General features: G+C 38.3%; 1 protein-coding gene across 4 annotated transcripts; it reads left to right on the top strand.

Annotated features, from left to right (window-relative positions):
- Nucleotides 1-1082: 1082 nt before the first annotated feature.
- On the top strand, nt 1083-18651 carry COMMD6 (COMM domain containing 6). 4 transcript variants are annotated; one of them, XM_072782784.1, is made up of 4 exons: nt 1104-1212; nt 1302-1313; nt 14489-14641; nt 18440-18651. In XM_072782784.1, exons 1-4 carry the CDS (start codon nt 1171-1173, stop codon nt 18488-18490), a joined length of 258 nt encoding a protein of 85 aa, XP_072638885.1. In that variant the 5' UTR covers nt 1104-1170; the 3' UTR covers nt 18491-18651. The 4 variants fall into 4 exon arrangements, with proteins under 4 accessions (XP_072638886.1, XP_072638885.1, XP_072638888.1 ...); XM_072782785.1 differs by lacking the exon at nt 1302-1313 and having other exon boundaries at nt 1083-1212; XM_072782787.1 differs by lacking the exons at nt 1104-1212; nt 1302-1313 and adding an exon at nt 1334-1531.
- Nucleotides 18652-23677: the final 5026 nt, after the last annotated feature.

The following is a 23677-nucleotide window of genomic DNA, read 5'->3' on the forward strand; positions in this document are numbered from 1 at the left end:
TTCATGAGAGACACACAGAAAGACATAGGCAGAGACATAGGCAGAGGGAGAAGCGGGGTCCCTGCAGGGAGACAGTCCACCACTGAGCCACCCAGGTGCCCCTGTGCTCAAGTATTTAGAGATGAAGTGCCATCCTTAACAGTGTATGTAACTAGAGGTAAAGCAAATGGGTAAAATGTTAAGTTGGTGAATGTGGATGAAGGGTACATGGATGTTCAACGAACTACTTTTGCAAATTTTCTCCCCCAAATTTCAAGTTTTTCAAACTATAAAGTTGTTGAGAGGGCGCCTGATGGGCTCGGTTGGTTAAGTCTGGGCCTTAGGCTCATGATCCCAGGGTCCTAGGATGGAGCCCCACATCCTGCTCCCTGCTCCGCAGTGTCAGCTCCTCTCTCTCCCCGTCCCCGCTGCTTGTGCACGCTCTCTCTCTGCCAAATAAATGGATAAAATCTTAAAAAAAAAAAAAGTTGGGGAGAAAAGTAAAATCGCTTTAGATACTGTGCAGGAATGAACATGAGATGAGTAAAAGAAAAGAAGGAAGACCGGGTGAGAAGGTGTCGCGCTGGAGTGACCGTGGCAGCGTGATGCAAGCATTCCCACCCTAGCGGCACCGAGGCTAGAGAAGGAAATCCGAGTGACAAAAGCAAATCTATAACTATAGTTTCCATCGACATCTCCTTGCCCGTTCCCAACGACTGCTAGGGCGAAACGGGCGTGGCCGTCCAGCTGTTTTAAAACTTGCTGGAAAAAGAAAAACAAAACTTGGTGGAGCTCAATTACCCCAGCGGCCTTCACCTCGCGCGTGCGCAGAAAGCGCTGGCGGGCGGGGGGCGGGGTGTGGAGGGAGGGGGCGGGGCAGACGGGAAGAGTCCACGTCTACGGGTCCAAAGGGGAATCAAGGCATCCTCGTTAATATGTCATTCCCTTCACAAAGAATCTCCAAAATCTTCGGACCTTCCCCGCACAGAAATTTCCTTGTTTGCTGAGTACCTCCTGGAAGCTGATGTTTAATTGGCACTAAGGGGGAGTTACGCAGATATGTTTGTTTTCGCTCCCCCCACTTCCGCTGCGTGCGCCAGGCCGGGCGGGGAGGGAGGCGGAAGCGGAAGTGTCGGCGTCCGGGAGAAGGTCCAGCTGGTCCACGGGTGGTCCGAGCCCCGGAGCCTTGGCATGGAGGGGTGCAGCGAGCCGCGACTGGACGCTAAGTCCGAGGTGAGTCCTGACCTGAGAGGAGTCGGGGCTGCGGGGCTCTGGAGCTGGAGAGATCTTTCCCTAAATTGTGTTTTCTACCTTCATTTCAGGTCACCAACCAGGTGAGTGAATGGCCGCCCCGCCTTCCTCCGGCTTCTGTTGGGCGAGGGGCGGGCGGTAGCACCTGGCCCGCCTCCTGCCCCTGGCTGCCGGGGACGGTGCCACCACTGTGAGCCTTCCCCAGCAATCCCCTCCTCCAAGGCCCGTGTGTGCGAGTCTGTGACCTTCATCCTGCCACCCTGCATTCCTGCATTGCTCCTTCCACTATGCACCTGACACGGTAGCTGCTGCCCTTTATTTTTTTTTAAGATTTTATTCACTTACTCATGAGAGACACAGAGAGAGAGGCAGAGACACAGGCAGAGGGAGCAGCAGGCTCCATGCAGGGAGCTCGACGTGGGACTCCATCCCGGGACTCCAGGATCACGCCCTGGGCCGAAGGCAGGCGCTAAACCGCTGCGCCACCCGGGGATCCCCGTTGCCCTTTAATTTAATCTCCTGCACCCACTCCAGCCCAAAGAGTACAGAGCCATTCTTGCTCTTGATGACCGCTTATTCAAAGCTAGGTACACAGTATTTTAGAATGTGTTATAGAAAGGGAAGTCGTTAAAATCTCAAAGATAGCACTGCAAACATTTTCTTAGTCTTTTTTTAAATATTTATTTATTATTTATGATAGACATACAGAGAGCGAGAGGCAGAGACACAGGCAAAGGGAGAAGCAGGCTCCATGCCAAGAGCCCGACGCGGGACTCGATTCTGGGACTCCAGTATCATGCCCTGGGCCAAAGGCAGGCGCTAAACCACCGAGCCACCCAGGGATCCCCCGCATTTTCTTAGTCTTTAAGAAAGTTATTTTGAAGATGGAAAGTATACCTCTTTAACCTTTCGTGTCTGCATTTTTTTTATGCCAGAAAAAAAAGAATTTGAATTTTTAAGTATGTCTTATGCCTTTTTGTTTTAAGTGTTCTTGTCCTGCATCAGGTATTAACTTACTATTAGAGAAACAGGTTAATAGTACATTTCCCAGGAGAAGAGTATGAAAACTAGAGCATTTTAGGTCAAGAGTTTCCCAGGCCCAAACAAAATCTTAAGAAAGGGCTGAGATAAGAAATAAGGGGAGTACATTAGTACATTGGCAGAGAGATGTTCCAATGACTGCTCTCTGTCATCTGTCTCCCAACTGCTGTTGCTTTTGTGGATACCTGGGAGGTAGGGGGAACTCAGAAAGATTAATCTGGCTGATTAAGCCCCCTTATCTGGCTATGATTGTTTACAGAGAAGAAGGCAAGACAAAAAACAAAAACCCAAGATAATTTACAAACATTAAAATACGTATGAGACTTTAGCAGGATGATTCAATTGTTTAATTCAAACAAGCTGAAAAATATTTTTATAAAAGACACCTTTTATTTTTAAAGACACCATTTAAAAAATAAATAAAGACATCATTTACAACATAAATTATAAAAGTGCCTTGCAGTCAATCTAACAAAAGATATTTAAGGCCTTTATGAAGAAAATTATAATGAGTGCTAGATGTCCAGTTTCTAGTGTGGCATGTAAGGAGCTTGGAATATAGAAGAACAAGTAAAAAGCTTAACAAACTGAAGAATTAACAACTCTTGGATCCATCAGAGAAGTAAGGCAAACTGCCACCCCCAAATCGGAGAGACAGCTGAATATAGAGCATTACAACTTGCCAGAATAGAAATCTGTGGAAACTAGTGCCATGCTAGGAAAACCTAAACTATAATTGATAAAGTGCTAGTGGATCTGTGGACAAGTCTGAGAATTAAAATCTCAAGGTCCTGGTCATTGGAGGGGTGGTGGGAAATGCTCTCACACTTTCATGATTTTTACCTCCAGAAACTCCTAAATTGAACATTTTTATTCTTAGCTCATGATGCAGTTTTAAATGTGCTGCTAGAAAAAAAAATGACTATTCAAGGATGTTATTGAGGGAAAAAAATCCACTACCCAAATATTAGTCATTTATGTTTGTAGTATATGCTTTTTAAAATGCACCAGATAGGGATGCCTTGGTGGCTCAGCAGTTGAGCGTCTGCCTTCAGCTCAGGGCATGATCCTGGGTCTAGGATTGAGTCCTGAATCAAGTCCCACATCGGGCTTTTTGTGCGGAGCCTGCTTCTCCCTCTACCTATGCCTCTGCCTCTCTCTGTGTTGCTCATGAATAAATAAATAAAACATTTAAAAATAAAATGCACTAGATAAAAGTAATATTTTGGCTTAAGCTGTAACACCTCTCTTTCTTTAAATATTTTTCACCAATGTATGAATTAGCCATGTTAATTGGGACCATACCTCCAGTGAGAGTTCACGACCCTGTAAACTATCCATCAGCATACTGTTCTCTCCACATTTAAAATATACTCTAAATTCACCTTGCCTTGCTACCACCTAAATGCAAACCTCCATCTTCTTGTCTAGATTGCTTTGCAGTAGGCACCCAATTGGGTCTTGTTGCTTTCCTTTTAAAACTTCATGCCCTATCCAGCAATTTGGATGAGTCTTTTGCAGTCTAAGTTAGACCAGGTCTTTGTCCTGCTCAAAGTCTTGAAGTGATTCCTGTCACACTAGAAAAAAGTCTTACTGACTATGGCCCCCTTTCTACTCAGAAGCCACTGCTCAAAGAAGTCTCTCCCAAATTCTGCCTAAACAGCCCTCCTGGTCACTCTATCTCTTTACCCATCACTTTTTTTTTTTTTTTAACACTTTTTTGTATTTATTTGTTTATTGTCTTGCCTTCCCCACTAGAAATAACGTCCTGAGGTCAGGAACTTTGTTTTCTTCTTTTTTATGTCTCCAGTGCCTAGAACATAGTATTCTTTCGTAAATGCTTACTGAATATTGGAGCCTAGAGACATAGTAACGTCTCCAAAGCCACATGGTTAGAAGGTAGGAGAGCTGAGATTCAAACTCAGGTTGGTCTGATTTTAGAATTTGAGCCTGTTAATTAACAAATCATAATGCTGTGTTACCCAGCACCAGAGATCTCAGATTATCCATTATTACACCTTCTGATACTTACAGTCATTGTTTTGAAGTAGTTTATGATTTCTTCTAGATGTCTAATTAGAACACTTCATCACAGGTGGATCGGTTATTCCTACTGCTGCCATCTTTTATTGCTTTCCTTGTTGCCAGTTTTACGGTATAAATCAAAAGTAAGATGTTCTGTTGACATGCAACATCTACTGCCCTTTTCCCTCTTCTCATATATGAAACGTAGTGACTTAAATTTTTTACATTTTATATAGTGGTTCATAAATGTATGACTGCTTTTGTAATTCTGTGTATTGTGTTGATTGTACAAACTGCACTCAAGGAGTTGACATCTAGTGGATATGGGGATGGGAGACAGGTCCACAGATGACTCCTATACAAGGCAGAATGTTCTAGCTGATAAGGGTGTATGAAATGACATGAATGTTCATAGAAAGTTTAAGGAAACCAGGAAAGACTTCACAAAGCAGATAGAATTAGAGAGGAGTTAGATGTTTGAGAATTATATTGCAAGAGGAATGAGCAGCATGGGCGGAAATACATGAGAATATAAAGAAGGGATGCAGTCCTGTTTGAGGACGAATGGGAAAACAAGGACTGTGCTGGAAGATAACTCAAGTGCTGGGTTGGTAACTACCTCATGAGACAGTAGGTTTTAAATCTTGACCTGTGATACTAGATTTGGTTAATATATAAATAGCATTTAGAGACTATAGTCTATATTGGAGCCAACAGAGACTATAGGCAAGAAACAAAATAGGCTGCAGTAAAATCTAAGGCAAGATTGAAAAAAAAACCAACTATTTGTAGGTCTGTAGCGAGGAGATTGGGAAGAAGGGAATAAATATCAGCATTGGCTGAAATAAAATCTTGAGTGCCTACCAATTCTTACGCATTTTGAGAAAAGTCAAAGTTGACCAACAGACCTGTGTCACTAGGGAAATGGTCATCAGTAGAAATGAGATGAGGATAAAAAGCATTTTTGAGGGAAGATGATATTTGTCTGGAGTTGGAGGGCTTATGTACTATGAATTTATTAGTATGAATATGTTTAATGGGAAGGGCTTTATTCTGTATTATTTTTACTGGTGGTATTAGCATCTCTAAGAGGTAAGAGGTTACACTTATTAAATCTGAAATAGCTTTTAGTTGTTTTTGCTAAAATTTCTAGAAACACATTTGCGATTAAATCGTGAGAATACATTTTTGATGTAATATATTAAGGTTATTGACGAAGTTATTTTCAGCTGGGTGCTGTATATAATAAACTATCCAAAACTTAATAACTTCAGTTTAATGACCTTTCAGGACTCTTGTGGGTTACCTCGGGTTAGCTAGATGATAGTTTCTACTCCCTGTCATCTAGGAGCCTAATTGAGCTGGAAACCCAAAGGGCTCACTCACGTGGCTAGTGATGACTTTGACTAAGAGTCAGCTAGAGCTGATAATTAGAGTGACTTGATTCTCCCTACATGGCTGTTCACCCTAGGGTAGCTGGGTTTCAAGAGAGAGAGAGAGTCCCCAAGAGCCAGTATTCCATGAAGAAGGAGGCAGACACTGCCAGTTCTCTTAAGGCCTAGGCTCAAAGATTCCCGAAAGTCTCTTTTGCCATATTCTGCTCATCAAAGCAATCACAGGGACAGCTCAGATTGGTGCAGAGGGAAAGAAAATAAGCTCCACTTAATGGAGCTTAAGAAGTGACATCTATGTACAGGGAGGGATGACACTAACTGTATTGGAAGCTATCTTTGGAGACCAGTTACCACATGCTCCAGAAATTCCAAACTTGTTAGTTCAACAAATACTTGTTTAGACATTCACTTTGTACCAAATATTGTTGTAGTAGATTGAGTAATAAACTAGATGGATAATACCCTTGCTCCTACAAAGTGTGAATTTCCTTGGGGAGTCAGGTTATTTATTACCTGACTGATAATAACATAATAAACATGATAATTTCAGATAATAATGAGTGCTATTGAGAAAATTAAAAAGCAGAGTATGGATAAAGGTACCAGTAAACGAGAAGAGGAAGGCTAATGACTTAGCAAATGTTGTATACTTGCACTAGTGTAATATGAACTCTCAAGTAGAAATTTGCTAATAACTCCTGCCTTAATCAAGTTCTGCATATAAACACAGAGTGTAGCATAGCACTCTTCAATAGAACTTTTGTGATGGTGGAAATGTTCTGTATTGGCACTGTCCACACTAGCTAGATGTGACTGTGAGCACTTAATATGTGACTAGCCCAACTAAGGAAGTGAAAAATTTTTTTAAAGATTTTATTTATTTATTCATGAGAGACACAGAGGGAGAGAGGCAGAGACACAAGCAGAGGAAGAAGCAGGCTCCATGCAGGAAGCCTGATGTGGGACTCCACCTGGGCCTGAGCCAGAGGCAGACGCTCAATCACTGAGCCACCCAGGCGTCCCGGAAGTGAAATTTTTTATTTTATTGATTTAAATAGTCACATTTGGGTAATGGCTACTGTATTAGACAGCTTCGGTCTAGCATGTAGAAAATGATAAATAAACATTCTCATGCCATTCTAGACCTATTTAGTTTCTTGACCTACTAGAACTTAATTCCAAATAGTAATGTTGCAGCTAGGTAAAATAAAAACTGTACTGTGTAGAATATGAAATCAGATGGATTAGGGTTGGAATATCAGCTATACTAGTTTTGTATCCTTGGATGAGTTATTTGGTCAGTCTTTTCCTCATTGTACTTTTGAGAGAGAGTAAGGTGTGCAGAATACTTAACATTCCTTCCATTGGCAAACTTTCACTGAAAAAGGAGAGAACATAAAAGTGTATATTTTATGACTAGCTATAAAAATTACATATGAAGGCTAGAAATAAGAAAATAGTTTTTAGGATGGAGTTGTGGATGATTGTCTTTCTAATACTATATGTTGTATTTTGAAAAAATAAAAACTAAATTTAAACTGAAATGGTCTTTATCAGTATTTTTCTTTATAGACAGTTTTTTATATGATGTTTTATGTTACTAATAACTACAGCTACCATATCAATTTTTTAAAAAGATTTTATTTGAGAGAGCGTGTGCATGCTGAGGTGAGAGGAGGAGCAGAGGGAGAGGGAGAAACAGATTCCCCGCTGAGTGAGGAGCTGGACCTGGGGTGGGGATCCCAGGACCCTTGAGATCATGACCTGAGTGGAAGTCAGACACTCAACCGACTGAGCCACCCAGGCGCGCTCAGATCAATTTTTAGTGTGACTGAGTACAGCTAATTTGTTTACCTTTTAATCTATATTTGTTTTGAGATTATTTTTCTTCTTTATATTCATTTTATTTTGAAATGTTTTTCTATTTTTTCACTACTAGTTTTTTCCCCTTTGTAAAATTATTCCCCTTTTTAAAATTATTTTCTTAATTCTACAAGAGTTTTGAGGATGCAGCACCTGGTTAGCTCAGTTAAGTGTCTGCTTTCAGCTTAGGTCATTGATCCTGGGGTCCTGGGATCGAGCCTAAAGTTGGGCTCCTTGCTTGACATGGAGCCTGCTTCTCCCTCTCCTTCTGCCCCTCCTCCCTGCTTGTGTTCTCTCTCAAATGAATAATTTTTTTTTTTAAAGATTATAAATTAGTTATTCATGATAGACAGAGAGAGAGAGGCAGAGACACAGGCAGAGGGAGAAGCAGGCTCCATGCCAGGAGCCTGACGTGGGACTCGATCCTGGAGTCCCAGGATCACGCCCTGGGCCAAAGGCAGGCGCTAAACCACTGAGCCACCCAGGGATCCCCCAAATGAATAAAATCTTGAAAAAAAAAAGTTTTGAGGCAATATTTCATTCTTAATGTCCTCCATAATGATAAGTGTGCTGTTCTGATTTTTTTAAAAATGTTATTGGGGATCCCAAAATATTAAAAATAAAAAATAAAAAATACTAAAATGTTATTTATATATTTATGAGAGACACACACAGAGAGAGGCAGAGACATAGGCAAAGGGAGAAGCAGGCCTGATTCGGGGATTCAATCCCAGAACCCCAGAATCATGCCCTCAGCTGAAGGCAGATGCTTAACTGCCAAGCCACCCAGGCGTCCCTTAAACTGCATTTAAATATTCAGTTTTAGAAATATGAACTGAATCCCAGCTTTCTTTTCCTTCTGTGTACACATTTTGTACATTGAGTGTCTGGATGGTAGCTCTCCCTATTTCCTCACCTGACAGTTTCACCATTGTAATTTGCCGTCAGATTCCAACATTGTGTTCCTTAATTGATTTTCTGTTTGAAATGTTCTAAATAATCTAGTTTTATTTCAGACTGAGAATCAAGTAATGATTTTTCTCTACCATTTTCCTGTAGACAGTAAAGCATCAAGAAATTGTGCAGACTGAATAAGTTTAAGAAGTGCCCTAAATTAAATTTTTGGAAATCACTATTGATATAATATAAAAAATATATCTCTAATTACAAACTCCCTTAGATTCTGTTCTTGGATTTTTAGCCACTTATTGAACATTCCTATTTAAATATCCTCTGTCACCACTTGATAATACCTTTAGCCTTAAAATATATAAAGTCTGATTGGTGATATGGTATCAACATTCTCCCCGTCATCTGTACTCATATTTTCATAGTTGTCTTTGATCTCTCCCATAATTGTTAAGAAAAACACCAGGGCCTTACTCATTCATTCTTTAAGGATCAGCTTAATCCTACTTATTACCACTTTAGTTCAGGCACTTAAAAACCTCATACCTGGATTATTGTATTCTCCTGCCACCAGATGAATATTATTTATTTATATATTAAATTTTTTTTTAAGATTTTATTTATTTATTCATGAGAGACACAGAGAGAGGAGAGGCAGAGACAGAGAAGCAGGCTCCATGCATGGAGCCCGATGTGGGACTCGATCCTGGGGCCTCCAGGATCACACCCTGGGCCAAAGGTAAACACTCAACTGCTGAGCCACCCAGGTGTCCCAGATGAATATATTTTAATCAATACTTTCATATCTTTACTGAAAAAAATTCAGTGAGTCCTGCATAAAGGAGAAATTTAAATGATGTAATATATTTTCCATAAGATAAAGTATATGAGAATACTCTGAAAACCTCTGAAAACTCACAATTTGAAAGGAATTAATGGCTTCTTCACCTCTTTTTTTCAGCTTTATCTTCCATACTTCCTTACAGGAGCCATCCACTTTAAGGCAGTTAAATGCTCTCTTATACCAGATATTGACTATCTCCATCTCTAGTTGGTTCAGCTTAATATTTATCAAGCATTTATTCTTTGTTAGGTGTGTAGTTATGGAATATATAAAGAAGACACATTTTCCTCTCAATTTCAGTTCTGTTTAATCTTCAAAACTGAGCTGAAAGTTTATGCCTTCTGTAAAGCATTCCTTTGATCACAGTAGCCTACAATAAATTTTTCCTTTCAACCAGAAAGGTTTGTATTCACTGATACTCACTCCCCCCGCCTGATATCTACAAGGTAACATGCCAAAAAAGTGCATTACCACGAACAGCTTAATGAGTGACTTTAAAGTGAGCATCTTTGTAACCACAATCAAATTCAAGACATGGAGCATCACCAGTACCTCAGAAGCCCACCACAGGCGCTTTCCCAATCAAACCTCTCTCTTTTCTCCTCCATACAGGTAATGATACTTTTGTGATAATTGCATTCTTGCCTCTCTATATAATTTTCCCACCTGTGTATGCAGCCTTAAACAATACTGTATTTCCTGTTTCTCAAGTTTAAGTGAATGTGATCACATAACTTTTGACTTGTTTCTTTTCGACATTTTGATGTTAAATTGTAGCTGTAGTACATTGTACATATTTCATGTATCATAACTGATGAACATTTGGGTGGTTTCAGTTTAGGCGATTATGAATATAGCTACTTTGCTGTGCAGAAGCTCAGTTTAATGTAGTCCCACTTGTTTACTTTTGCTTTGGTTGCTTTTGCTTTTGGTGTCAGATTAAAAAAATTATCACCATGATTTCTATTCTGCAGGAGCTTCCTGTCTACATTTTGTTCTAGGAGTTTTATGGTTTCAGGTCTTATTTTCAAGTCCTTCATCCATTTTGAGTAAATTTTTGTGTATGGCATAAGAGAGTGGTCAAGTTTCCTTCCTTTGCATGTGGCTGTTCAGTTTTCCGAACATTATTTATTGAAGATACTATCCTTTTAAAAATATATATATTTATTCATAAGAGACAGAAAGAGGCAGAGACATAGACAGAGGGAGAAGCAGGCTCCACGCGGGGAGCCTGATGCAGGACTCCATCTCAGCACCCTGGGATCACGACCTGAGCCAAAGGTAGATGCTCAACCACTGAGCCACCCAGGTGCCCAAGATATTGTCCTTTTACCACTGTACATTCTTGACTCCCTTGTCATAAATTAATTGACCGTGTAGGCATGGGTTTATTTTTGGGCTTTCTATTATGTTTCATTAATCTATGTGTCTGTTTTCATTCCAGTGCTATATTTTAAAAATTACTATAGCTTTGTATTATAGTTTGAAACCAGAGAGCATGATGTCCCCAGCTTTGTTCTTTCCCAGAATTTGCTTTGGCTATTTTGGGGGTCTTCTGTGGTTTCATACTTTTTAGAAGTATTTTTCTGTGAAAAATATCATTGGGATTTTTATTGGGATTGCATTGAATCTATAGATCGCTTTGAGTAGTATGGACAATATTTTAACAACATTAATTCTTCCAATCCTTGAGCACAGGATATCTTTCCGTTTATTATTGTTTCCAGCTCTTTTTAAGATTTTATTCATTTATCTGAGAGAGAGAGCACGAGCCAGGGAGAGGGGCAGAAGGAAAAGGGGCAGGGGGGAAAGCAGACTCCCCATTGAGCAGGGTCCTGGGATCTTGCCTTTTATTTCTTTTTATTGGTTAATTGCTCTGACTAGTATTTCCAGTTCTGTGTTGAATAAAATTGGTTCAAGTGGACATCGTTGTCATGTTCCTGATCTGAAAGGAAAACCTTTTAACTTTTTACCATTGAATATAATGTTAGCTGTAGGCTTGCCATATGTGGCCTTTATGTTTTAAGGTATGTTCCCTTTATGCCTGCTTTGTTGAGAGTTTTTTTTTTTTAATATCATGAATTGGTATTGAATTTTGTCAAATACTTTTTTCTGTATCTATTGAGATGATTATATGATTTTTATCTTTCATTTTTAAAATGTTTATCACATTGATTTACAGATGTTGAACAATCGTTATATCTCTAGAATAACTGACTTGAGCGTGGTGTATGATCCTATTAATGTATTATTAAATTTAGTTTGTTAATCTTTTGTTGAGGATTTTTATATTTATGTTTATTAGGGATATAGGCCTGTACTTTTCTGTTCCTGTGGCATCCTTGTCTGGTTTTGGTATTGGGGTAATATTGGTCTCATAAAAGAAGAGTTTTCCTGTTTTTTGTTTTGCAGAGTCTGAGAAGTATTGGTATTAATTCCTGTTTGAATGTTTGGTAGAATTCATCAGTGAAGCCATCTGGTCTATTGACTTTTTTTTTTGTGGGAATATCTTTGATTACTGATTCAGTTTCTTTCCTTGCTAGTAGTAGGTCTGTTCAGGTTTTCTGTTTCATCATGATTCAGGCTTTGTGGTTTGTATATTTCTAGGAATGTATCCATTTCTTCTAGGTTGTTCAATTTATTGGTATGTAATTATTCATTGTAGTCTCTTAGGATCCTATATATTAACATGGCATCAGTTGTAATGTCTCCTCTCCCACTTTGGATTTTATTTTCCTCTTTTTTCTTGGTGACTCTAGCCAAAGTCTTAATTTTTTAATCTTTTCAAAGAATCAGTTTTTAGTTTTAGTGATATTTTCTATTGTCTTTTCAGTGTCTATTTCTGTTCTAATCTTTATTTCCTTCTGCTAACTTTGGGCTTCATTTTCTCTTTTTTTTTTTTTTTTTTTTTTTTTTTAGCGGGGAGGAAAGGGCACAGGGAGAGGAAACAAGAAAATCTTTTTTTTTTTTTTTTTTAAATTTTATTTTATGATAGTCACACAGAGAGAGAGAGAGAGAGGCAGAGAGACAGGCAGAGGGAGAAGCAGGCTCCGTGCACCGGGAGCCCGATGTGGGACTCGATCCCGGGTCTCCAGGATCGCACCCCGGGCCAAAGGCAGGCGCCAAACCACTGCGCCACCCAGGGATCCCGAAACAAGAGAATCTTAAGCAGGTTTGATGCCCAGTGCCTGAGCTGGACATGGGGTTCACTCAATCCTGAGATCACCTAAGCCAAAATCAAGAGTCAGATGCTTGACTGACTGAGCCACTCAGGCACCCTTCTATTTTCTGGAGTTTTACAGTTGGCTTGTTTAGTTGAGACTTTTCTAGTTTCATGAGGTAGGCATTTATCACTATGAACTTACATCTGAGAACTGTTTTTGCTGCATCCCATAAATTTTGGTATATTACGCTTTCATTTTTCTTTGTCTCAAGACACTTTTTAAATTTCCCCTTTGGGTTCTTTTTTGACCCATTAATGTTGTTATGTATTCACATATTTGTGAATTTTCTAGTTTTTTTTTCTTGTAATTAATGTCTAGTTTCATACTATTGTGGTCAGAGAGGATGCTTGATAGGATTTCAGTCCTCTTAAATGAAGACTTTTTTTGTCTTGGCAAATGTTCCATGTGCACTTGAGAAGATGTATATTCTATTGCTTTTGGATGGAATGTTCTGTAACTATCCGTTAAGTCCATCTGTTCTAACGTGTTGTTTAGAGCTGATGTTTCCTTATTGATTTTCTGTCTGAATGTTCTATCCATTGATTCAAGAGGACTATTTAAGGTCTACTATTATTGTACACTGTTTCTTCCTCTAGGTCTGTTAATATTTGCTTTGTTTATTTAGGTGCTCCTATTTTGGGTACATAAATATTTACACATTGTATCTTCTTGTTGGATTGACCCCTTTTTCATTATGTAATTTGCTTGTTTCTTATTATAGTCTTTGTTTTAAAGTCTATTTTGTCTGATATTACCTGTAGCTATCCCAGCTTTCTTTGGTTTCCATTTCATGGAATATCTTTTTCCATCCCTTCATTTTTAGTCTGTTTGCCTTCTTACCTCTAGAGCACATCTTGTAGGTAGTATATAAATAAGTCTTGTTTAAAAAAGATCCCAAATTTTATTTTATTTTATTTTATTTTATTTTATTTTATTTTATTTTATTTTATTTTATTTTATTTTAAAAAAGATTTATTAATAAACAAAGCCTTTTGCCCTATCAGAATTAATTTGGTAGCAAAAAGTATTAACCAACAAGTATTTTTCATGAGTGGCTGCTGTGTACCATTTACTTGTCTAAGCTTTGAAAAAAAACAAAATTCCTCCACTCACCAACTTATGTTTTAGTCAGTATTAAGAGCTACATTTATCCAATCCTGTTTTATGCCCCCGCAACACCGTGCAGTCATTGATAGAAATTAGATTAAAAGTATTAAGGCAGCCAATTATCAATAAGGATGCAATCTTTGGAGTCAGACTTTGGTTTCAGTTCTGATCACAGAAATGTGTGACCTTGCACACATTATCTAAGCTCTCTGAAATTCAGTTTTTTCATTTGCAAAATGGAAATAATAGCCTATAATGTTGATGATTCAATGAGGCATTTAATACATGTAAACTACATAGCGCATCACCTGACAGGTGTTCATCATCAACAGTAATGAAACCTAAAACCACCTAACACCTAGTGCTTATGCTAGTATAAGGCTTCAGGTCGAGGACCATGGTGAGAAAGGAAACTGGAACGGTTCCCGTTTGGGTCCTAGTCACATATGAAGATTGTATGTAACTCATCTTCCACTTTAGGACTTTCAAGTGAGTGAGGTGAGAGAGGCTACAGAGCACTTGTAGTCCCATTAAATGTAGGAGCAAAATGAAGGGAAAACCACATCATCCTTCTACTTCCATTATACATCTGGTGAAGATGTGTGTGTGTGCGTGTGTGTTTTACTATTGTAATTATGACAGTGTTGTTGTCCAACTCTGTTTATATCCCATATTGCCTCTCCATTTTCCTCTGATTATTGTTCCCCTAGCAATATTAAAATGAAGATATTTTCTTTTCTATGACCAGCATTGAAACTAAAAGTTCAATGTGAGAGCAGTAAAATTGAGTAAATATCTGCATCCATGGCAATGTTATTACCAATGTATTGTTCTGTAATATTTCATTACAGCTTGTAGATTTTCAGTGGAAACTGGGTATGGCTGTGAGCTCCGACAGTTGCAGATCTCTTAAGTATCCTTATGTTGCAGTGTTGCTCAAAGTGGCAGATCATTCAGGCCAAGTAAAGAACAAGTGCTTTGAAATGACAATTCCACAATTTCAGGTTTGTGATTTCACTCATTCAAGTTGTAGTTTATTGTTCTGTAGTTGCTACTTAAACATTTATGAAATCTTTCTTAAGGGAAAATTTTAACTGTTTTTATTTATAGTTGTTTTGATGTGCTTTACATTTATTAGTACATACAAAAGATCTGAATTTTTTGGGGGGGAATTTGATAAATTTCAATATTTTCAATATAATGCTAAGTTAGTGTACTGTCATATTTGATCACTCTCACAGTACACTTCTGTGAATATACTTAGGAAATTTTCATCTTCTCTGGCAGGATATTTACTTTGCATTTAACTGTTTTATTATTTTTAGGCTTCATATTCAAGAATGATAAGCTAAATGAATCTTGTCTTTGAACAGTGTCAACCTTGCATTTTCTGACTGGAAATGTTTTATAAAATGCTGATCAGAGTACCAACTACTTGATGATTGTTTTATTAGTTAGAGATTTGAGTAACTCAGTAGTTTATATGTAGGGTAATCTTATTCACATTATCATTTCTACCTGTTTTCTGTAAGCAAGGAAGAAGAAAAGGGGATGAGTGAAAAATTAGATTTTCTTTTAAAGGTGCCTTCAAGGAAATATTTTAACATTAACTACTTTAACTGGCCTTAGAGTTTTGTTTTTGTTTGTTTGATTGGTTTGGTGAGTGAATAGTTAAGAATTCTCACAATAGTTAGTACTCTAAGAAAAGTAAAGTACTGTAAACAACAACAACAAACAACCAAGTGAATGCAATAGAAATATAATGAGACTTCTTTGTAAAACTAAAAATATATTGATCCTAGACTTCCCTTTTAAGAAAAGCCTCTCATACCTTTTAGGATGCTTTTGATTTCTTCTTTTAAAAATTACACTCTCCCCCTAGCTTTATTGAAGTATAGTTGTCAAATAAAAATTATATGTATCTAAGGTATATGATGTGATGTTTTGGTATTATGTATACATTGTGAAGTGATTACCACAGTCAAGCGAATTAACATATCCACCACCTTATATGGCTCTCTTATGTGACTGTGTGGGGAAAACACTTGAGATCTACTCTTAGCAAATTTCAAGTACACAATACATTATTATTAACTATAGTCACCATACTACACATTAGGTCTGCAGAACTTATACATCTTATAACTGAAAGTTTGTACCTTTGACCAATATCTCGTCATTGCTCTTACTCCCCAGCCCTGGTAACACTGCCTACTCTCTTGTTATTATGAGTTCTACTTTTTTAGATCCCAGAAATAAGTGAGATCGTGCAGTATTTATCTGTGTCTGGCTTATTTCATTTAGCAATAATATCCTCCAAGTTCAGGAAGCCTGGGTGGCTCAGTGGTTGAGCACCTATCTTCGGCTCAGGTCATGATCCAGTCCTGCATCAGGCTCCCTGCAGGGAGCCTGCTTCCCCTCTGCCTATGTCTCTGCCTCTCTCTCTGTGTCTCTCATGAATAAATAAAATATTTTTTTAAATATCCTCCAAGGTCATTCATGTTGTCAAAAATAGAAGGATTTCTTTCTAAGGGTGTATAGTGTTCTACTATACAAACACACACACACACCACATTTTTTAATGCATTCATGTGTCAGCACACAGTTGTTTCCATACTTTAGCTACTCTGAATAATGCTCAAAGAACATGGGAATGAAGCTACCTCTTTGAGGTAGTGATTTTATTTCCTTTGGATATATACCCCGAAGTGAGGTTTCAGGATCCATATGGTAGTTCTGTTTTATAAATTATATTTTAAGGGCTTTTTATTTCTTTAAAATAGATATCGCTGCTTTTGAACAAAAACCCATGGTCAACATTATTAATGCTAATTAGCATCCTGGAAAGAATTAAGAATTAGCTAAAAGGAAGTATAGTATATTACGATATGTGAGTAGCCTTCAACTAAATATAAGGACCAAATCAATTTCAAAAAAAAATATATATATATATGAATATATATATATTCATCCATTCCTTTATATAATTCACAATCTTGGCCTATTTCTAATTTTTCTGATAGCATTCATGCTCTCTGATTCCACCTCTAAGAATTTTCCCTCTAGGAAAAGAATCACAAATGGGACAAATCTCTTAAAAGAAGGTTTTTTACATGGCTTTTAACCAATCCAGAGCCTGTTAGTCACATTGCAGCATTGAGAGCATAGGAACATTTTTTGAGCTTTCAATTTATGTCTTTTTTGTAACAGAAATTTTGACCATTAATAATAGTTACATCTGGCTTCCTTCCATAATGAATTTACATATAAATTAAAATATATATACTTGTAAGTAGCAAAATAGAGAACTAAGACCAAGTAAGAAGGAAAATGCAAATATGTAAATCATTAGAGAGTATCCTAATTGCTGAGGTTAAGTTTCAAATTTGCCTCCTAGCTTCATGGCAGGTAGAGAAGAAAGGAAAACAGAATTTGTTTGCTCCTTCTTTTGGAAATTTGGGAGATGGAAAAATAGATGACTTTTATAGGAGAACAACCATACCAGCTTAATTTTTTTTTAAGATTCTATTTATTTATTCATAAGAGACACACAGAGAGAGAGAGAATGGCAGAGACACAGGCAGAGGGAGAAGCAGGCTCCATGCCTGCGGGCATGTGGGACTCTATGTGGGATTTGATTCCAGGTCTCCAGGATCACGCCCTGGGCCAAAGGCAGCACTCAACCGCTGGGCCATCTGGGCTGCCCCCAGCTTAATTTTTAAATGAAAAGGAAATATGCTTCTATCATATAAGCCATTGTCAGTGTGGGTCTTTCTTATTTTTTTTTTTTAAGATTTTATTTATTTATTCATGGAAGACACAGAGAGAGACAGAGACATAGCCAGAGGGAGAAGCAGGTTCCATGGAAGAAGCCAGGTGCAAGACTCAATCCTGGGACTTTGGGATCATGCCCTGAGCCAAAGGCAGACACTCAACCACTGAGCCACGCAGGCAACCCAGGTCTTTCTTATTGTAACTAAACCTGTATCTTAAAGAAGACAGCTGACTCACCCTGATACACAGTCTTTCTCACTAGATTTAAAATGCTTTGAAACCTGGAAACTGAACTTTATTTCCTTTTTTTTTTTTTTTTTAAGATTTTATCTATTCATGAGAGATAAAAGAGAGGCAGGGGGAGAGGTAGGCTCTCTGTGGGGAACCTGATGCTGTACTTCATCCCAGGACCCAGGGATCATGACTTGAGTCCAAGGCAGATGCTCAACCAATGAGCCACCCAGGTGTCCCTTTTTTTTTTTTTTTTTTTAATCTTTTTAAAGAACTGCACTTTTGTTTTCTGCTCAGGTCATGATCTCAGGGTTGTGAGATTGAGCCCTGTGTCGGTTCCACACTCAGAATGGAGTCTGCTTGTCCCTCTGCCTTCTCTGCCCCTCCATCTGCTCTCTAAAATAAATAAATAAAATCTAAAAAAAGAGTTGCATGCTCTACTGGCTAAGCCAGCCAGGCACCACCCTCCCCCCCCAAACTGTCATTTTTGTTTTTATCTTCATTGCCTACGTTTTGGGTATTTAATCTACCTGGTATGATCTCAAAAAAGAGCTTTCTTTTGTGCTTTAAAAAATTTTAGTTATGAACTAATTATCCAATGCTACAATAGTATTTATGCTTGTGGTACCAAATTGCACCTGTTTGTTTTTTATAACTTCCAAATAATATTAGTGATATAAACATCAACATGCAAATTTAACATGTCATATGGTCTTTAGTGGTCAGGTATAAGTAAGAGAACTACTTATATATTCTGTAAAAGCTAAGTTAATATTCTTTTTCCTTTTTATCTCCAGAATTTCTACAGACAGTTCAAGGAAATTGCTGCAGTTATTGAAACTGTGTGAAAATTGATTACTTGGTTGATAAATTACTACCATCATTCTAAAATCATGGACTTTACTTTCTGTAACAAAACTGTATAAGGATCAAATGATATTTATTGAGTGAAAATTGTACTTTTGCTTACCCATTTTTTAATAATAAAAACCCAAAGAGGAATAGATAATGGTGATCAATGTAAAACTTTGTGAATATACTAAAAACTATCAAATTGAACACTCTAAAGGGGGAACTCTGTTATGTAAATTTTATCTCAGTAAAAGAAGCAGACAGTTGAATGATTGATACTGAAGGCAACACAAGTTTATATATTAGACCAATAATTTGAACACTAAAATAATTGTACCCATTTTATAAACAAAATCTCTTATGGAGTCCTATATATAAACTATATATGAATTTAAAAAGTAGCATATGATTACAATAACATAACCAATTCGGTTTTCTAGCATTCATTTAGGATAACAGTGGTCAGTGAGAAGACAACCTGCTCCTTCTCAAGCATTTGGATCAGGTTAGGACTGACCATTGCTGCCTTATATTAGCCAAGCATTTAGTTATTTCTGTTATTAACATTTGTAGGAAGTTCAAATACATGAATAGAGATAGAACAGTATTTTTTTTCTTTTTTTCTTTTTTTTTTTGAGATAGAACAGTATTATTTTGAGTTCTGTATAGAACTAAGTTAAGCTGGTAGCACAAATTATTGTGTTAGATGATTTCCACTGAATTTAAATTTATAAACCAATTATTAAAATATCTTATAAAGCCACAGCAAATAACGCTCTATGGCATTGCTTAGGAATAAACAAATAGATCATTGGAATAGACAGCATAGCCTAGAAATAGATCCAGCCATTTGGGACATGTATAGTATTTCAGTTAGGTGGGAAAATGTATTTAATAAATTATACTAGTACTCACAACATATGCAAAAGCTAATTCCAGATGGATTAATGACTTTAAAATATAAAAATTAGAAGTTTTACAGAATATTTATGTCAAGTCTTGGGCAGATAGCAGCTCCATAGCTCTAACATACAACATACATATATTTGAAATAAAGAATTAAAAAGTTATATGTGGAAAAATATGGGCTATTAAAGACCAAAAACAAATGCTAAGTTGATGTGTAAGTTCTTGGTCTGGAAAAAAAATGCCTTAAATATTTCAAGTAGGAAGAGATTTTATTTTTATTTATGATAGTCACACAGAGAGAGAGAGACAGAGACATAGGCAGAGGGAGAAGCAGGCTCCATGCACCGGGATGCCCGACGTGGGACTCAATCCCGGGTCTCCAGGGTCGCGCCCTGGGCCAAAGGCAGGCGCTAAACCGCTGAGCCACTCAGGGATCCCAGGAAGAGATTTTATATAAGAAATGAGATGCTCACTAAACTATCTAAAGGAAAAAGTCAGTAGAAATCATGGCTGAGGGATCCCTGGGTGGCGCAGCGGTTTGGCGCCTGCCTTTGGCCCAGGGCACGATCCTGGAGACCCAGGATCGAATCCCACATCGGGCTCCCGGTGCGTGGAGCCTGCTTCTCCCTCTGCCTGTGTCTCTGCCTCTCTCTCTCTCTGTGTGACTATCATAAATAAATAAAAATTAAAAAAAAAAAAAGAAATCATGGCTGACTTTTAGAAATCCAGGGATGCAGGAATTTCAGGGAAAACCACTGCCAGTAATCTCTGCACAATGCCGGACATCACCTGGAAGCCACTGCGCATGCCATTCTGCCATCTGTCAACGTGTGATTGACACGACCTGCCGTCGTTCCGTGTGTAACGAAATAAAGGCTGCTTGCTTTCTTTGCCCTTCCTGATTTCACAGTGAGAATGCCTCTTATTGGTAGAAGTTAAACCAGGACCCAGTTGACAAAAGAATCTGGTCAATTTAGTTCTAGTCTTCTAGCACTCACAGAGGGGAGATTTAGAAAAACAAGAATGGTGCTAAGTATTCTTACTCTGCTGACAGAAATAGGAATTATTATGGTCCTTATGCAAGTGATCTCACACAATATTCAAATTTCATAGTCCAGAAATGTCAGTCCAGAAATAAATCCTTTGAAATAAAGTTACCAGGATGTAAAGATACTTGGCAAAATTGGTTGGATATTATCCATTTCCTCTGTTTGGGCCTACAGGAAGACTGCATTTTCCAGCCTCCCTTGCAGTTGGGTAAGGACTTCATGGTTGGGTTGTAGCCAATGGAATCTGGGCAGAAGCATCCTAAGCCACATCCAGTTTTCGTCATAAATTCTCATCTTCTGGCCAAGAGACATATGAGAATATGCTGAAAATCACTAATCATCAGAAAAAAGCAAATAAAAATCACAATGAGGTATCACCTTACACCTGTCAGATGGGCTAAAACCAAAAAGACGAGAAATAACAAGTAACGAAGATGGGGGGCAGCCTGGGTGGCTCAGTGGTTTAGCGCCACCTTCAGCCCGGGGCGAGATCCTGAGGACCCAGGATCGAATCTCATGTTGGGCTCCCTGTGTGGAGCCTGCTTCTCCTTCTGCCTGTGTCTCTGCCTCTCTCTCTCTCTCTCATGAATAAATAAATCTTTATTAAAAAAAAGTAACAAAGATGGGGAGAAAAAGGAAGCCTCATGCGCTGTTGGTGCGAATGCAAATTGCGACAGCCACTGTGGAAAATAGTGCGGAAATTCCTCAAAAAAATTTAAAATAGGAACACCACCTGATCCAGTAATTCTACTCTTGGGTATTTACCCAGAGAAAATGGAAACACTAATTCAACGACATAGATACCCCTATGTCTATTACAATATTTACAATAGTCGAGGTATGGAAAGCCTTATCCATCAGCAGATGAATGGATAAAGATGTGGTGTGAGTACACACATACACACACATAAATATTATGCAGCCATAAGAAAGGAGATTGTGTCATTTGTGACAACATGGGTAGACCTAGAGGATATTATGCTTAGTGAAATAAATCAGACTAAGAAAGAAATATGATTTCAGGGGATCCCTGGGTGGCTCAGGGGTTTAGCGCCTGCCCTCGGCTCAAGGCAAGATTCTGGAGTCCCGGGATCGAGTCCCACGTCGGGCTCCCTGCATGGAGCCTGCTTCTCCCTCTGCCTGTGTCTCTGCCTGTGTGTGTGTATGTGTGTGTGATAGATAAATAAATAAAATCTTTAAAAAATGATTTCATTCATATGTGGAATCTCAAAAACATAAATGAATAAACAAGTCGGTAAACAGGAAACAATTGCCAGAGGGAAGCAGAGTTGGGGGATGGGCAAAATGTGTGAAGGGGCATAGAAGATACAGGTTCCCGTTATAGAATGAATAAGTCACAGGAATAAAAGCCACAGCACAGGGAATAAAGTCAATGATACTGTAGGTGACAGATGATAGCTGCACTTGGGAGCACAGCATAACATACAGATTTGTCAAATCACTATGTTATACATTGGAAACTAATGTGATACTGTGTATCAAATACACTCAGATAAAAAAAATCGTAGTTAAAAAAAATCCCCCTCATCTTTCAAGCTCACTCACGTCCTTGCTGCTGGAAATGAAGGACTGGAAATAACAAAAGTGTAAGGTAGATCCCTGAATCACTTTTAGGGCAGACATCTTGCAGTAATAGCCTAACTTGCATTAGACAGTGGTGCAAACTAGAAGCGAACTTTATTGTGGTGAGTTGGTGAAATATTGGGAGTGTTTGTCATAACACAAGTGAATATAAATTTGAATAACAAGACATATATATGAATGAAGAGTTTTACAGCATTTCCAGTGGCAAAAATGCAAAATAAAGGAAAGTGAACACCTGTTAATAAACAAATGGTCAAATTTTGTCTATCTATGCTGTAACACATCATACACCTAAGATTTGCCTTTCAGATATTATAATTTTTATGATAATAAAATGTCTCAATAAAATGAGTAAAAATGCATTCATATATATTTGAATACTTAACGGAAAATTACAAGTGTGTGGAAGGAGGACTACTAGCTTGTAAGTTACTAGTGGAGAAGGTGTCTGGAGAAGGGGAGGAAGAGAGCAGGTTAAAAAAATTTCTTTTTTTTTGAAGTCCATGATTCATGATATGTATGGTTTTTAAAAAAGTACCTGAGAATGTACAATTTTGTAAAATATTTAAGTATGCTTTTGAAAAGTTCCTATGGTTCTTTTTATGGTATATGTAGTGTTTATTTTTTTTAAGATTTATTTATTTTTATTTATGATAGACACAGAGAGAGAGAGAAAGAGGCAGAGACACAGGAGGAGGGAGAAGCAGGCTCCATGCAGGGAGCCCGATCCCAGGACCCCAGGATCATGCCCTGAGCCAAAGGCAGGCGCCAAACCGCTGAGCCACCCAGGGATCCCCTAAATATGTAGTGTTTAGAAGCAGGATTATTTGTGAATTGCTTCCCCAAACCAGGACAGACAAACCTGAAATACATCAAATGTAGGCCTAGCCATGCTTTAGCAATGGAGAGCCCAGTTGGGTCTAATATTTTGGCTGGCACTGCTGCAAGAAACACATCTTATACCTTTGTTTCCTCCTCTGTTCTTCCATGGTGGAAATTTATGTCCTTCACACCGTCAGCATTTCCACAAGCCTCCTATGTGAACCCATAGGTTTGTATCTTTCTCCTCTGCCAGGTAACACACTGACTGCTATGAGGGACCCGGGTCCACTGCCTGTTGCTGCTCACCTGTGTACTCAGAACCCACCTGCTTCAAGAGTTAGCCAGCAAAAAAAAAAAAAAAAAAAAGAAAGAGTTAGTCAGCTGGTCATTCATGCTTATGAGCTGCCCAGAGATATGCCCTATTACCACCCACTGGATAGTAGCACATTAATGATTCTAGGATTCTGAGAAGCCAAAATCACCTTTCCATCCCTTTTTCCATCCTGTGGAACTTCCATCCTGTACCAACTTCATTGTACTCCCAGAAATCAGGGTAGAAACCACCTCCATCCCAATGTGGGTAAATACAACATACTTTCTTAGACTGTGCATAGACTGTCTCTCCATGTCCCACTCACCCAATTTCAAAACCTTCCACTCTTCCCTTCTCTACCTGTAGTGTTTAAGGTTCTATTTGAAGAGTCCCAAAATGAAGCCCTGGCTTAAACGCTGTGGATAGTGGATTTGATTAGAATACACTTAAACTGCATGTTTAAATTTAACTTTGGAATTTAAAAT

Source organism: Canis lupus, chromosome 17 (genome assembly GCF_048164855.1).
Source record: "Canis lupus baileyi chromosome 17, mCanLup2.hap1, whole genome shotgun sequence".
Classification (NCBI taxonomy): Eukaryota; Metazoa; Chordata; class Mammalia; order Carnivora; family Canidae; genus Canis; species Canis lupus.

Coding starts and splice junctions, on each gene's coding strand:
- COMMD6 (XM_072782786.1), top strand. CDS start 9,841: ATGGAGCATCACCAGTACCTCAGAAGCCCACCACAGGCGCTTTCCCAA. Junction 9,919..14,488: donor CTCTTTTCTCCTCCATACAG/GTAATGATACTT, acceptor ATTTCATTACAG/CTTGTAGATTTTCAGTGGAA. Junction 14,642..18,439: donor TGACAATTCCACAATTTCAG/GTTTGTGATTTC, acceptor TTTTATCTCCAG/AATTTCTACAGACAGTTCAA.